Here is a 14867-nt window from a genome sequence, read left to right as displayed (position 1 = left end):
AATTACAATTGTCAGTGTTTCATTTTGTTTTGTTGTTTGTGTTTTTTTTGCAATATATTCTTACTTGGTAAATCTACAGGAACACATTCCACTGTGATGTTCAGCTGTCCAGGGATAATCTGCAATTTTGTCTTTTCTGGCCTAAGTAGAAAGCAAGAATATTTTAGAGCTAAAAATGATGACTGGTAAATGCATTACTGGAAACCCAATCTCAAGGTTTTAAGTATTCAGTTTTGCCCATATGTAACTCACATTCATTACTTTAAGAAATCAAAAACCCATCCATTCTATGCATTCAGTATAATAATGTCACACACTTACTTTTTGTATTCTGATAGCAACTTGAGAATGTCTTCATTTGACAGCTTGCTACTGTCTTGCTTATACAAAGGGGAAAATCTCCCATCCAGATCCAGAGAGCCCTGAATATCTTTGAAAATGGGTCTAGAATAGCAATAGAAAAGCTTGTAAAAAAAAAAACACAAATTTGGAAGGACCGATAAATTCAACTAGTACTGGTGAAAATGTGAAACTGTACAAGTGCTGTGGGGGTGCTTTGGGGGGCTCTCGGAAACTGAAGCACACACCACCTACTCTACAGCAATGCTGTTCTCTTTCTAAGCAGGGATCCACATACTATCTGGATGCTCGCAGCATATTTATCTGCTACAACTCCAAACTGGTAATAAGCCACATACCAATTGACTAGTAAATGAATGAACAAAAATTTGGGGTGGAATGGCATCTGAAATTCTACACAGGAGGGATGAATCTCAAAATTATACTAAGCATAAGTACCCAAGGCCAAGAATACATAGTGCAGGATTCCATTTTTATGATGAGGTCAGGACAGATAAAATTTTATCTATAGTGATAGTCAGATGGGTGGATGTCTGGATACATAAGGGTGCATAAAGGTGGGTAAAGATGACCGGACAGGGCCTTGAGGAACCTTTCTGGGGAAAAACATTCCTTCTATACCTCATCAATCATGGTTAAAGTGGTCCTTACACTTGTGAACATTTATTAAGGTGGACTCTTAAGTGTATATTCCTGAAAGTGATGTATTTTATCATAAAACTGATAAAAATTACATTAGATCCTAAAGATAATTTTATATAATGGATATATATATATACATATATACATACATACACATATATACATATATATTCATATAATTTTGAGGCTTTCCCTGCCTCCACTTTTGTTTTGTTTTGTTCTGTTTTTGAGATAGGGTTTCACAAAATAACCTTGGCTGGTCTAGAACTTGGTGTATAGAGCAGGCTGGCCTCGAACTTACAAAGATCTGCCTGCTCCTTCTACCTCTTAAGTGCTGGGAGCAAAGATGTGTGCACCACCACACCCAGCCTCATCTACCAGCTATTTTACTGTCAAATGGAAAGTAATATACAAGGACCTAATGCAACAGAAGTAGCAATAGCCAGAAATCCGATGCTCCTCGGCAGAGCCTGATGCACCCTCTTTAAAGTATTTACTTCTAGTAACAGGATTATCATATATTTTGAAAATGTCCTGAACAAACCTCAGTAAATTCCTGCTACTACTGCTGGTGGAAACAATCCAGGGAGGAGAAAATAGTCTACTTCCTCACCAGAACTGGGGGTCAGAGTTTCTCTCTGAAGCTTCCAGAATTAATTGTCCCAACTGGCAACACAGCAGCAAGCGGTGTCTGTAACTGTCTGAGAGCAGGAGACTGCCACAGCGGTCTGGAGTTCCTGCTAAAGCGGCAGCCCATGTCCTGCTTCTACTCTGTCACCTGCTCTATGACTTAGACTCGGCTTTCATTTGCTTTTTCCTTTCCTTCTGTGTCTCCATTTTCTCCTCTCAAAGATGGGACAAGCAATGGTACCTGTCTCTTAAAAATATATACATTAGGCCCAGAGTGAGGGTGCATGCCTGTAATCCCAGCATCCTGAAGTCAGAGGCATAAAGGCTGCTGCAAGGTCAAGGGCAGCCTGGTCTGCTCTAGGCTAAGTAGAGTTTATTCTTTCAAAAAGAATAAACAAACAAAATGTACATTAAGTACTTAGATCAGCTAGTGTTTTGAACAGAGGTATTCATAATAACAGTAGGAGCAGCAGCTGGAGACTTTAAGGTAAAGGCATTACAGGTAATCATGTCTATATTTATAAGCCACATTTGGCCTTCTAGAATGCCAACTTGCATTAGTTTTTGCCATTTACATATCCTTGGCAATCATTTGTTTTACTGGTATGAAAAACAAGGAAAAGTGGTGCCTTATCTATCAGCACGTGAAAGATTTTGAGAGCTTCACCCCAAATGCAATGGTTATAGTGACAGAAGAGGTGAGTCACTTCAAATCTCCTACCTTGTGCTATTCCCCAGCGCCCAGAGAACATAACTGATTGAATTATTCAGAACATGGTGCCCTTTCCCAACAACTCCCAGTCAGTTGTACAGACTGTACCATAAACAGGCTGATGAATTTACAGTTCAAAGTGGGGATAAGCAAGACACAGGCTTCAAGTCCTCACTGCCTGTAGATTTGCAAGAATTGGACAAAAGACATTCATAACATAGGAACCATAGGCAATGCATGCTTCTCAATACTCTATTCCCAAAGGACTGGCTGACTCTGTCACCAGGAAACAAGAAAGTCTATTAATTATGAGCTTGCACATCATGACTGCATTCTTTGCCATCCAGTTTGTAGTACGTTTTCCAGAATGATGCTGATGGTTTTCAAGCCATAAACTCAGCCAACTCAGAAAACTGGGCATATTGTACATAATTTGTTACACAATCAAGTTCTCTGGGGGAAAAGCCTATCATGTTAGCAGTGAGCTGTGTTAAAATGTAAGATTAAGGAGCGGCCATCAGGTTAATCCAAGCCAAAAGAAATTTCCCTAAAGCAAGACTACCTAAACACAAGAGAGGTTTGGAAAGGGGTCTTGAATGTACAGCAAATTCTTTTAAAAAAAAAGAAAGAAAGAAAGAAAAAAGCTTTACATCCGGAGTGTCCCAAGACATAACTGGCCTACCAGAGATGGACTGGTGAGTGGCTGGTAAGAACATTGGTCCCCAACTTCACAGACAACTAAAAATAGAAGGCTCGGGGGACTGCATTTACACGAACCTGGCTGCCCAAGCAAAGGGCATTCGGTATTGTCCAAGGCGGCTACACACTTGTTTAGCTGTCCTGTGTACTTTCTGGGCTGTCTATGGTCAGAAAGAAGAAGATGAGTTTAGATTTGTTCAGTCACCGTGGATTCACCCTCAAACTTCCCCCAGATCATCACCACAACACACCAACAATCTGGAAAGAAACGTCTATAAAAAATATCAAATATTAAAATACATTATATCCTTAATACACATTTTCCAAGGCTAAAGGATTTATTTTTTAAAGTGTGTGTGTGTGTGTGTGTGTGTGTGTGTGTGTGTGTGTGTGTGTGTGTGATGCTATGCTGGAGATCAAATCTACGGCCTAACATTCTACCACTGTGCCAAATACCTATCCAAAAAAGCAATTCCTAAAGGCATGTTGTTTTCTCCTTGACAACTCTTTCTTCATTTAAGAAGACAGACTAAAGAGATGCTGTTTGCACCACAGCCCTCTGCTAAGAACACTTTGAGCACTGTTAGTTAATGTGGATTTCCTTTCAGGCTGCTGGCAGATGCTCATTATTCATGGGGGAAGTTTGTTCTAGATACAGTTGACCTTTCTACTCCCGAGATAAGGCACAAGTGACAAGAGTCAATGCAATTAGTCTCATGTGGGCAGCAGCCGCTGTTTGAACAGGCAATGAGAGATGACAAAGGCGATAAGCTGCCTATAAGGCCTAAATAGGCTGCAGAGCACTGGCTGAATGCTCATCCCTAGGGATGCAAATTGCTAGAGGCTTTTGTGTACATTGCAAAGATACCCCCCCCGACACACACACACTATTGGTAATGTCTCCTCAGCATCTTCCACTTGATAAGTATTATTTGAATACAGTAAAATGCAAAATACAACAGATTGATGGCAATAACTGGGGTGCTATGAATGAATTGTTTCACAAACCCTTCTCTTCCCTGGACCTCAGATTTCTCACTTATAATGTGAGAGGACAGGATTCAAGTTTCTAAACAGTCAGGTGTCATGATCTAGAGTTTTGATAATGATAAAAGTGGCCAAATTTTAATGTTGGCATGTAAGGACATTCAGGAAAAAAATATAAACAATGAAAACTCCCTACCATGTAATATGTCAACATATCATGAAAGAAAGAAAGAACACAGAATAAGTATGAAGGATGATATGGACCCATGGTTAGCAGCCCTTTGAAGTCAATACATTGATAAAGTACTCACTGTCTAGCCTCAACACATCAGAGACAGGAATGGACCAGCTTTCCAAAGCAAACAATGTGAAAGATCCTCAGTGAATATAATTTCCCATCAATAAGGTCACTGACAGTGCCTTTTAAGATACCAATAAAAGAAAAGTTCTCTACTTAGCAGGAATATTTACCAATGATTTTTAAAATACCTTTATCGGATCTGAGTTTTTGATGTAGGGTTCTGCACAGTGTGTGATATTTCCCTGCAGCACCTTCTCGATTCTCACAACTAGAAAAATTTCAGGATGTGGGTTCGTCACTGAGAAGATTCCCTGTGGGGGGAGAAATGACTTCTGTTAAGATATTTTTATGTAACATACATATGGCTGTTTGGCAACAGATGTCGTGTAGTGTGCAGAGTACAGAATGTTGATATTCAACATAGGATCATATCCAGGATTCCAAGAATAGGTAGGACATTTTTGCTATTTACAGGGCTTTTGCCTTTTTGAGACAGGGTCTAAGTATATAGAGACCAGGATAGGTTGGAACTCAATGCAATCATCTTGCCTCTGCCACCTGAATGCTGGAGCACTAGAATCCTAACCCTGTACCACCGTATACAGAGGGCAGTGCTAGCTGGTTGCTACAGAGTCCAAAGCTTTCAATGAATGTATCTTTCCAGACGCAATTCCTATTTTGTAACTACTTTCACCACATTAAGTCCCTGAAGTACAAGTCACAATATGCTGCCAAGCTCCTTCCGCTTGGCTGTTTTGCAAGGGGAGTTCTAAAGACCTAATGAATACAATACACATTGTTTGGTTTAATTGGTATATACTAAAGATAATCTATGTACCTCCCAAGTAGTTATAAGAACCACGCAATTCACTCACAATTTATACTGCATACAGTGAAGAAGGAAGATTACACTTCGCTGCTCTAGATGACCAAGAGGTAACTCAAACAGGAGCCACACAAACAGGAGCCCCTGAGTTTGCCAGTCACATAAAGGCAGAAGTCTCTCTGTAATCCCAGTGCTGGGGAGGAGACAGGAAAGTAGATGCCTGGAGTCCACTGGCCAACCAGTCCAAATGAGTGGAAGAGCTCTGGGTTCACAGTGATGCTGACTCAAAAAAATAAAGTGGGGGAACTAGAAAGGGGGCTCGTACACCTCTTGCAAAAAGGCCAAGAAAGTCACTTGCTAGCACCCATGTTGGGGGTAGGGCTCACGACCACTTCTACTTCCAGCTCTAGGAACCTACTTAACCCTCTTCTGACCTCCATGGATACTCACACACCTATTCCTGTATATGCACGCATCAGCACACACATGATTAGAAACAACAAAACATATTATTTGTTTTAAAAAAGAAAAAAGAAGTGATTGAGGAAGACACTATTTTTGACCTCTGGCTTCCACAACTGCATGCACACATATGTACACATACCCACATGGACACATACAGGCAATGCACAAACCCCTAAACCATCTTATGGAAAACTCTACAGATTAAAAGCTTTGGTGCTGTCAGTGTAAAAGAAGGAAGCAAAAGCTCTAGAACTTGCCTAAAGGGCACAAATGCAAATCCAGACAAAGTCACATATCTTTTTGAATATGTTTGGAGTAGCTACGCCATCCTTTGTCTTTCCAAATAAGAAATCCTCTAAATACTGTGTCAGGGGATTTTTTCTCTCTCTTGAAAGAACATCAAATGAACGTCACTAGAATAATTCATCACTGGGTCTTTACCAACATTTTATTTTCCAATTTGGTGTATTACTAAGTTTGTTAAATATTGCTTTCTCTTTTTCAAAGCATTTCAAACACATTATCTCATTAGTTCCAAATGGAAGCTTCTGAGATTGACAAAGCATAATAGAAAACAGTGGGGTTAGCAGTGTCCCCTCCCCCACCAAATCAAAGAGCTTGTAGAAAGCCTGGGTGATGGATTCCCAGGCAGCAAGCATGAGCAAAAATGGAACAAGGTGCTTAAAATATGGGTGAGGAGTTAAACAGCCTGGGTTCATCTTCTGGCTTGGCCATTTATCACTTTAGGTAATTCACATCTTTTCTATATCTCAGATTTTGATCTCTAACCCATGAAATGCCAGACTGAGAGTAACAGTGTCACTGGAAACTTCTTATATGGATTAAATGAAGTAACAAACATTAGGTGTCTGGTTACCACTACGGTGCATCATCAAATTGTATCAAGGAGCCAGGCACAGTGGTGCATACCTGTAATCCCAGCACTCAGGGAGGCAGAGGCAGGTGGATCCTTGTGAGCTCGACTCCAGCCTGGTCTACAAAGTGAGTCCAGGATAGCCAAGGTTACACAGAGAAACCCTGTCTTGAAAAATCAACAAACCAAATAAACAAACAAAAACAAAAACAAAAACAAAAACAGAAAAACTGAATCAAGTTGGTTTCTGGCATTGCCGGAAACGTAGTGCTTGATTTGTGAGCTGGGCTAATAGATCTGTGAGCTGGGCTAATAGATCTGTGAGCTGGGCTAACAGATCATCCCAGCTGGCCCCACAGAAGGTTTGCTCAGCACTGGACCTTGCATCCCGTCCTTTTTATTTTAATTGCTTTTATTTTTCAAGAAGGTAGGAGACAATCTATTCGAAACCAAATATGAGCAACCGAGGCCTCGTAACATAGATTCAGGTTACCCAAAATTTCTATGCTCCAATGTAGTAAAAGTGTTGTGAAGCTTTTATAGAAATGAACCAATGGAATTAATAAATCAAGGCACTCTTCAAATCTGTTGGTAGAGTCATCAGGTAGGTGGATTATAGCAAAGTCAGAGAATCTCTGCAAAGGCTTCAGATGCTGTCCAGTGACATTCTTAGCCCTTTGGTTACTGGGAACAGTGCTCTATTAACACAGTCCAAAAAGTTTCACCTGCAACATTCAGGTTGTACGCGTCTATAGTGGTTTCCCATTTGCATTTATTTGGCCCACTGTGATTTCTTTGCTCTTCTAAATGTTTCCTTTTCAATTTTTCTTCCCTTCCTATTATTTGGCATTTCCTCTCCCCTTATTTCCCTCCCCTCCCATTCCTTCCATCTTACCTGACTTCCTCCATTCCTCCCTTCTTCCTTCCTTCCTTCCATTCACCCATCTTGCTATGTTAGTTAAGCTGGCCTGGATTTCCCAGGCTCAAGTGATCCCAAGTAGCTGGTCTATACTATCATGCCCAATTACATCTAATTCATGCTAAATAACTTATGCATAACTATGCCTAGCTATCTGTTTGCTGTATATTATTCCATTTTATTTTTCTGATTTTTCTTTAAAATTTTTTTTTATTTTATTATAATCTATTCACATTACACTCCGATTGTTATCCCCTTGTTCTTATCTCCCTGTTCCCACCCCCTCCCACGTCTGCCCTATTCCCCTCCTCTACACCTCTCTGACAGAAGGGGACCTCCTCCTCCACCATCTGACCACAGCCTATCAGGTCAGGATAGCCTGCTTCCTATTCCTGTATGTGGCCGCAGGGCCATCCCCACCAAGGGGAAGTGATCAAATCAGAGGCACCAGAGTTCCTGTCAGAGACAGTCCCCACTCTCCTCCCTCATGCAAACATAGAGCTATAAAGGTGTTAGTTATATACATGTTTAAAGGATTCCCAGAGGCATATATATATATATGTGTGGAGGGGCATACGGGTGGGACACTACAGTTCCCTCCTTTTGCTCTTTCAAGAACCAGTTTTAAAAGTTATGCTCCTTATACAGGGGGAGGAGGCCTCCCTCAGTCACAGTCATAGGGGAGGGGAGTAAGGGGAAAATGAGAGGGAGGGAGGATACAAGGGATGGGATAACAATTAAGATGTAATATGAATAAATTAATAAAAATAGTTTTTTAAAAAAGTTATGCTCCTGCTTATAAGGGACATGAGAATGTAAGGTCAGTTTTTCTTCAGAGAATAAACATTTTTGCCACCCATTGCCACACCTAGAATATCACACCAATGTGTGCATGAATGCGCACGCGAGTGTGTGTATGTGTGCATGTGTGTGCGTGCACGCATGCGCGCACACTTGTGGTCATGTGTGTGTGGCTGGCTCTATATTTGCATTGTATTTTACAAAACATTCCCACTGAATTTCATATCACGGTTCCACTTAAAATGTCACTCTGAAAAAAAATGCCACTCTGCCAACATGCTATTAACATGTTCATTGCTTTCCACCTTTCGTTGCCGCCTCAGTCAGCAAAAGACCATCTGTAACCAGATCTTCGGAGAGGTGGAATGCTGTAAGAAAAATTGCCTGGAACCACGAAGTAAGGGAAAGATGCTTCTCTTTCTTGTTCTGAATGTGCTACCACAGCTAATGACCAACACTTACCTGCTTTATGTAGCATAACTGCGACTCGGCAATTCCGTGGACCAGAGACTCAGGTGAATAGCCCTTTGCACTCCCATCATTGGCCAGTAGGGTAGAGGTGCCCCACAGCATTTCCCGGACAGAGGGCGGGTTCAGGTCCACATGAAAGTCGGCTGATATTTTGCAATTATTCTTTACATCAAATAAGGCAAGGTTGATGAAAAAGGGCTCGACCTAGGAATGAAGACAGTTGACATTTTAAAACTTAGACTTTAGAAGGCAAATCGAAAAATGACGTTTTTCTTTAAGTTAATTATGTTACTTTCTCCATTTATTATTTAGTTAAAAGTGCACTGTTGTTATGCATAGAATAACAGGAAAGGCATTAAGAAATGGAAAACTTGTCAGATTTTAATTTTGCCAGGTATAAATTTCCAGGTTGTGAATTCACAAAAATTAAAGTTATTTTTTAAAGATGAGTAGAATTCAAAAGTTTCATCTAAAGAAAAATTCATCGATGAATAAAACTTAAATATCTATACATTTACTGTCATGACTCCAAAAACAATGCTAACATTATAGATTATTTTTTAATCCTTTTGGCATACTACAATGTACTAGACTTTACATTTCATAAGCATTAATATCAGTCAACAGCAAATTGTCCAAAAAATATGCTCTGCCCCATCAGCAAATTTGGAAGACATGATTCCTCTCTACAGATGGCATTTGAAAGGTGGTCACAAAGAGAAATTTCATGCCAGATGGCATAAAGATTAACCCTTTACAGGCAGAAAAGTGTTCTGGTATATTTTAGGTACTTTGTGAAAGAATCAATCGTTACTTGATATTTTTGAAACTAGAAATCATAAATAAAGATGAAAATCAAATAGTCTCTTTGAGGGTTTGACATTTACAGTGGCAAGTCTGACTGTGTCAAGTCATGATCCCTAATATTTACACAGACCAAAAGTGAATTTCATTCTACAGAGCAGTGAGAGAGCCTGGGAGATGGCACAGCAACTGTGCCTCATCAGGGCTTGGGGGCACTAATTTATTGCTATGAACCAATTTTCCAAAGGAAATCTTATTTCTTAGTCAAATCCAGTGTGAGGGGGATTTTTTCCAGGTTGGGGAGACATGCCAATCCTGAACAAAAAAGGTTATTTTCCATCTGCTACTCAGAGTAGGTAAGACTTGCAGGAAGCCTCTCAAGATGAGAACACATTGTATTTTGGCCCAAGAAAGAGGTGAAACTCTTCATGTCAAATTTATCATAATACGCAACACTGGAATTTTTGTCCCACCAGTTAGTCCTCAGTTGTAAAACAAGAAAAGTATTTCTTTAATAGGCTGGATCCAAGGCAGTTGACTGAAAGGTCATACATACATTTGTGGGTGGTCCTTTCACGTTGTCTCCAATGTGACCCACGATATTGAAAGTTAAATCATAGCAATTCACCAGGAAGCGCTTGTTGCACTTTTCTTCAAATGGCTTTACATCCGGCTCAATCCCTGAAAAGTCCAACCTCTGCAGAACAGATAGTATGTCATAGAAAAAGACAGGATTCATAGTAACATGATTTATATTCATTCAGATCAGTATATTGGAGATGGCAGCAGAATCCAATAGCTCTGTCCAGGCTTCAGTCAAGATTTTCCAGGAGTCTTTACAGCAATTTTCAAGCACTGACAAGAGAAGTTCTGGAAGAATCTGACCTAAGGCAATGAGCACTTCAGAAACCCACACCCTTGCCTACAAAACCCTACGCTACACCGCATGACTCCAGGACTCTCATTCCCCACATTTGTGACCTCGTCTTTCACTGTTTTTGCCTTTCCCTGCCACTTTACTGCTCCAAATTGCACATGCCTCTTGGTTATTTTTCGAATATATCCAGCACCTCTCTCACCACAGGGTCTTTGTGTTTGCTGTTCTATGAGGAAGCCTGGCCCAGAAAGCTGTGTGGCTTGCTCTCTTATTTCACCTGCCTCTCTAATCAATTTTCACTTCCCCAACTATCTGTAAAAAAAAAAAAAAATGCATACAGCATGACAGTCTAAATGTCCTTCCTCATATTTATCTAACATTATCTTTCAGTATGTATTTAGCTGGGGTTTTTTTTCCTTCCTCTTCTTTACAAAATATATCCTCAATGATGACAGAGTTTGTTTTCCTCACAAGCTTTTCAGGAGGTCAGACTGACAGGAATAGGTTTGAAAGCCCTACAAGAGGAACATAGTGCTCTCAGACACAGGAGATCACATGGACACTGATGTTGTCATACAGATGAATGACAGTTTGAGGGGAAGAGTGAGTGGAAATGAGTCAGGGGTGATTAGGAGGCGGCTGGGAACCTAAGAGAGGTCTGGGTCGGGGAGAAGGATTCAGAAGTCACTAGCATCTAGAGTGAGACGAGAGGCAGCCCAGGCTGGAACCCTGGGGGTCACCTACATTTAACCGATGAACAGAGAGCAGTTTCGGCCTCGAGGCAGATAAATGAGCTCAGCTTGGAACAAAACTGGGGGATGTGCCCTAACTGCCACAAAAGATACATTTTTAACGAATACTTGTATTTCAAGATAAATACAATTCTTAAACAAAAGATACTGGGAGTCAGTTCCTCTGAGGAGGGTAGGCATCTGTGTCTCCTCAGAGAAGCCTCTAGAAACCCCTCCAACTCCCAAGGCTCCCACAGACTAAGCCCCTCTGTTTACTTGCAAACAGGAAGCCAAATATAGATTATGATATACCTTATACTTTCACTAGGCCCATAGGCATGGGTAGGGGAGAAATGACTCAAAAGGAATTTGGTCAGAAATTACTGCCAAGAAGGAACAGTCAAGCCAAGAAATATATATATATAAGACTCTTCTCAGTTACCTTAGCATCCTGGAGACTCTTAGGTAATTATAGCTGCTTTGACCCAATATGTGTCTCTAACAGAATCCCCCCCTTTATAGGGCCTAACATGTAAAATGTGTGGCTTTCCACTCTGAGTCTACTTATCCACAAAAATAATGCAAGTGTGGGACTAGGCAGCTCCCTTTCTAACACTTACCTTTGGAGCCAGTGGAGGCAAGCCATGGCCATGGAGATCAATTCTGATTTCTGCCCACTAATCTGCTCTCTTTTCTGTCTTACTCACAAAGTGGAATGTGAAGAGTATCAGGGCCAAAGCACCCCAGCCTCCAAATCCTCTCTTTCCTAAGGCCCCCGAGTATAAACGTTGAGATGGATGGATGTCCCCCATGGTTCAGTTTGGTCCATACCCCATGAGTCAAAATAGCATTTCATTATCCCCTAAGTCCCAGGCAAAAGTCTTCTCTCTCTGCATTGAAACGGAAGCAGAAATGGAAGCTGGAGTTATGGGACAGCATTCTGCCTTTCCTACTTAACCAACATGGCTTACTCTGTGCTGAGCTGACCTTCCACAAGCAACGCTAAATTCAGTGTGTTTGTGCCTAAAGATTTATCACAGTTGTGGGTTTTCTTTTATTGTAGCCCACCGATAAACACAAAATCAGTTCAGTTTCATGGCCACAAAAACACTACACCACAAGTTTTTAAAGATACTTGGTTTCGTTTCAACCACCATCAATTGCCTCCTTTGTGTTCAGTCAAAGAGCCTGGCATGTCCAATTACAGCCAATTCTCTGAGGGCAAGCAAAGGCTCAGTCATGCTTGCAGCAAGTACATTTATGAATGAGTATCCCAGAGCAGCCATCTCGGGAACTCACTATTCTATTTTTTATTACATTTATTTACTTACTGCATGTCAGTGTCCATTCCATGTCCATATGTCCATGTGTCCATGTGTCCATGTGTGTGTGTGTGTGTGTGTGTGTGTGTGTGTACACACAACAAGCAGCACATGCATGAAGGTCAGAGGACAATTTTCTAGAGTTCTCTTCTATCTTTAAATGGCTTCCAGGAATGTAAGTCATCAGGCTTGGTAGCAAGCACCTTTACTAACTGGACCATCTCACCAGCATGTATGTATGTTTAGGTTTGTTTTGGTTTGTGTGTGTGTGTGTGTGTGTGTGTGTGTGTGTGTGTGTGTGTCTGTGTGTATCACATAATTGACATTAAAACAATACATAAAAGTGCTATAGATAAAATAGAAATTGTTTTGAAAAAACAATTCACTGGCACTAGGACCACGGGGTAAAGTGCCTACTGTGCACCTATGAGTACCTGAGTTGGGAGCCTCAATAAAAGCCTGGCACAACACTGTATACCCATAAGCCCAGAGCTGGGGGGAGGGATGGAGACAGGGGACAGGTGGATCCCAGGGTTAGCTAAAACAGTAGCTCCAGGTTCAATGAGAGATCCACTTCAATGTAGGAGGTGGAGACTAATAGGGAAGATGCTCTAAGTCAAATCCCAGGCCCCACAGCTGCACAGAAAGGTTCTCACACACCCTCCGTCACATGCATGTATATGCCACATACATACCATCAGGTTTTCATGGTAATTTTATTAATGCAGGAATTATACATAAACACTTTTTCCATTTCAAGCCACATTTAAAATTCAATTAGAGAACTCTATGAAGCATAAAGAAATAATGAAACCAGTTTTCCTCCAATTATTTTATATTTTTCTAATATGTTTTTACTGAGCTAAAACCTGCTAGGCTCATATAATACATTTTTTTAAAATTTAAAACAAATTCAAGATGGCTCAGCGGGTATAGGCACTTCCATGCAACCTGAAAACCTAAGTTCAATCCCCAGCACCCATTTAGGGGTGTCATATCTGCCTACACAAATAACACACACACACACACACACACACACACACACACACACATGTAATAATAACACCAACAATAATAAACTGTTCAAAAGAGGTTTCATATAGAAAAGGGGGAAAGAAGATGAAAAATTCACTCGCCAAATAATCTCATGAAATATTTATAATTAGGAAAACTATAAAAGTTGCATTCTACACACTTTTCCTGGTCTTTATACCAATATCAAATGGAAAAATCCATATTCCATAAATTCTGTACTCTTTTATATTGCAGGTATTCATTGCCACGAGATCACAGCTGTACTTAATGGGTTCAGAGAGCACTGAAATCATCTTTAGGCATTATTTAATTTATCCATGGTGGGCAGCAAGATGAAAGGATCTAAGAGGCTGAGAAAAAGATATATACATTCTGTCCCATGCTATTGACAGCCCTCTTAAGTGAGGAATCAGTCAAAGTGCATGTTTAAAGTGAATAAGACAAATCTAAAACAATCTGCTTTCCCCACTGGTGGCCAAAAATCAATAATTTCAACATTTCTCTCAAGTTTATTTGAGTAAGAAATAGATCAATACCTGAACCTCTGAGTCGAAAGAAAAGAGATTCTGTCTTCCATCTCCTCTACTGAGTTTGTTCAGCTGTTCTGTTTCTCTGCCATACTAAAATTTAAAAATACATAACATTGCTACATTTCCATCCAAACAGTGCTAAATACCAGTTAACTATGCCGTTTATACAGATCACCAACACAATATGCCATTCTTTGTTTCCATGTATGTAATATGGGTAAACAAATGCTTGATTGGCTGAGGAGTGTATCACCATCATTGAGAGTCATCATAAGATACAGATCTGATTGTTATACATTTCTACGAGACCTAAAATAGTCTACGTTTTGTACTCAGTGTTAAAAAATAAAAGTCCCAAAGACTTTGGATGCAAACAAGAAATGAAAGAGAAAATGCCATATTTGGGATCTCCATAGTGCTGGTCATGAATTATCGCATACAATTCTGATCCTATTGTCTTAGGGAAAATAATGCACTGTATAGTCTGGTATGAATAAAAATACAATAAAGATTTAACTAAATTCCACAAAATCATAGAAAGCTTGGACCATGGTGTTATGAGTACACTTGTAATATTTTTAAAATGTTTTTAATTTTTTAAGAGAGGGGCGATTTAAAAGAGAGAAACAAAACTAAGTTTGTATCAGTAGTCCATGGAAATGAATAAAGTAAAAATGTAAGTAGGCTCAACAAACATTCAAAGGAATAAGCGCTTTGCAACATTTAATTTTTTATAACATGGAGCACAGAGCAAATATATATCCTAAGACACACATGGCAATAACTATCTACGTTCAAATTTTGTTCAGCTCAAACTCCACACAAAAAGGTTCAATAAAATAATAGGTCCTCACCAAAGTCTTTATCTGAGTAAATTATTC

The 14867-nt window shown here is 40.0% G+C and overlaps 1 protein-coding gene across 5 annotated transcripts in view; it reads right to left on the bottom strand.

Annotated features, from left to right (window-relative positions):
- Positions 1-14867, bottom strand: part of DOCK11 (dedicator of cytokinesis 11) — a 188302-nt gene that overhangs the window by 96641 nt on the left and 76794 nt on the right. For all 5 annotated transcript variants that reach the window (XM_084790544.1, XM_084790540.1, XM_084790542.1 and 2 more), the window contains exons 10-16: positions 13993-14076; positions 10048-10188; positions 8679-8891; positions 4520-4642; positions 3122-3204; positions 322-444; positions 65-141 (exon numbers count right to left, since the gene is read on the bottom strand). In XM_084790544.1, the coding sequence (XP_084646670.1) occupies positions 65-141; positions 322-444; positions 3122-3204; positions 4520-4642; positions 8679-8891; positions 10048-10188; positions 13993-14076 (844 nt within the window). The remainder of the gene's footprint in view (positions 1-64; positions 142-321; positions 445-3121; positions 3205-4519; positions 4643-8678; positions 8892-10047; positions 10189-13992; positions 14077-14867) is intronic.

This window comes from Acomys minous (genome assembly GCF_964271855.1).
Source record: "Acomys minous genome assembly, chromosome: 7".
Taxonomy (NCBI): Eukaryota; Metazoa; Chordata; class Mammalia; order Rodentia; family Muridae; genus Acomys; species Acomys minous.
The sequence above is the reverse complement of the archived record's forward strand: the minus strand, read 5'-3'. Positions and strand labels throughout refer to the sequence as shown.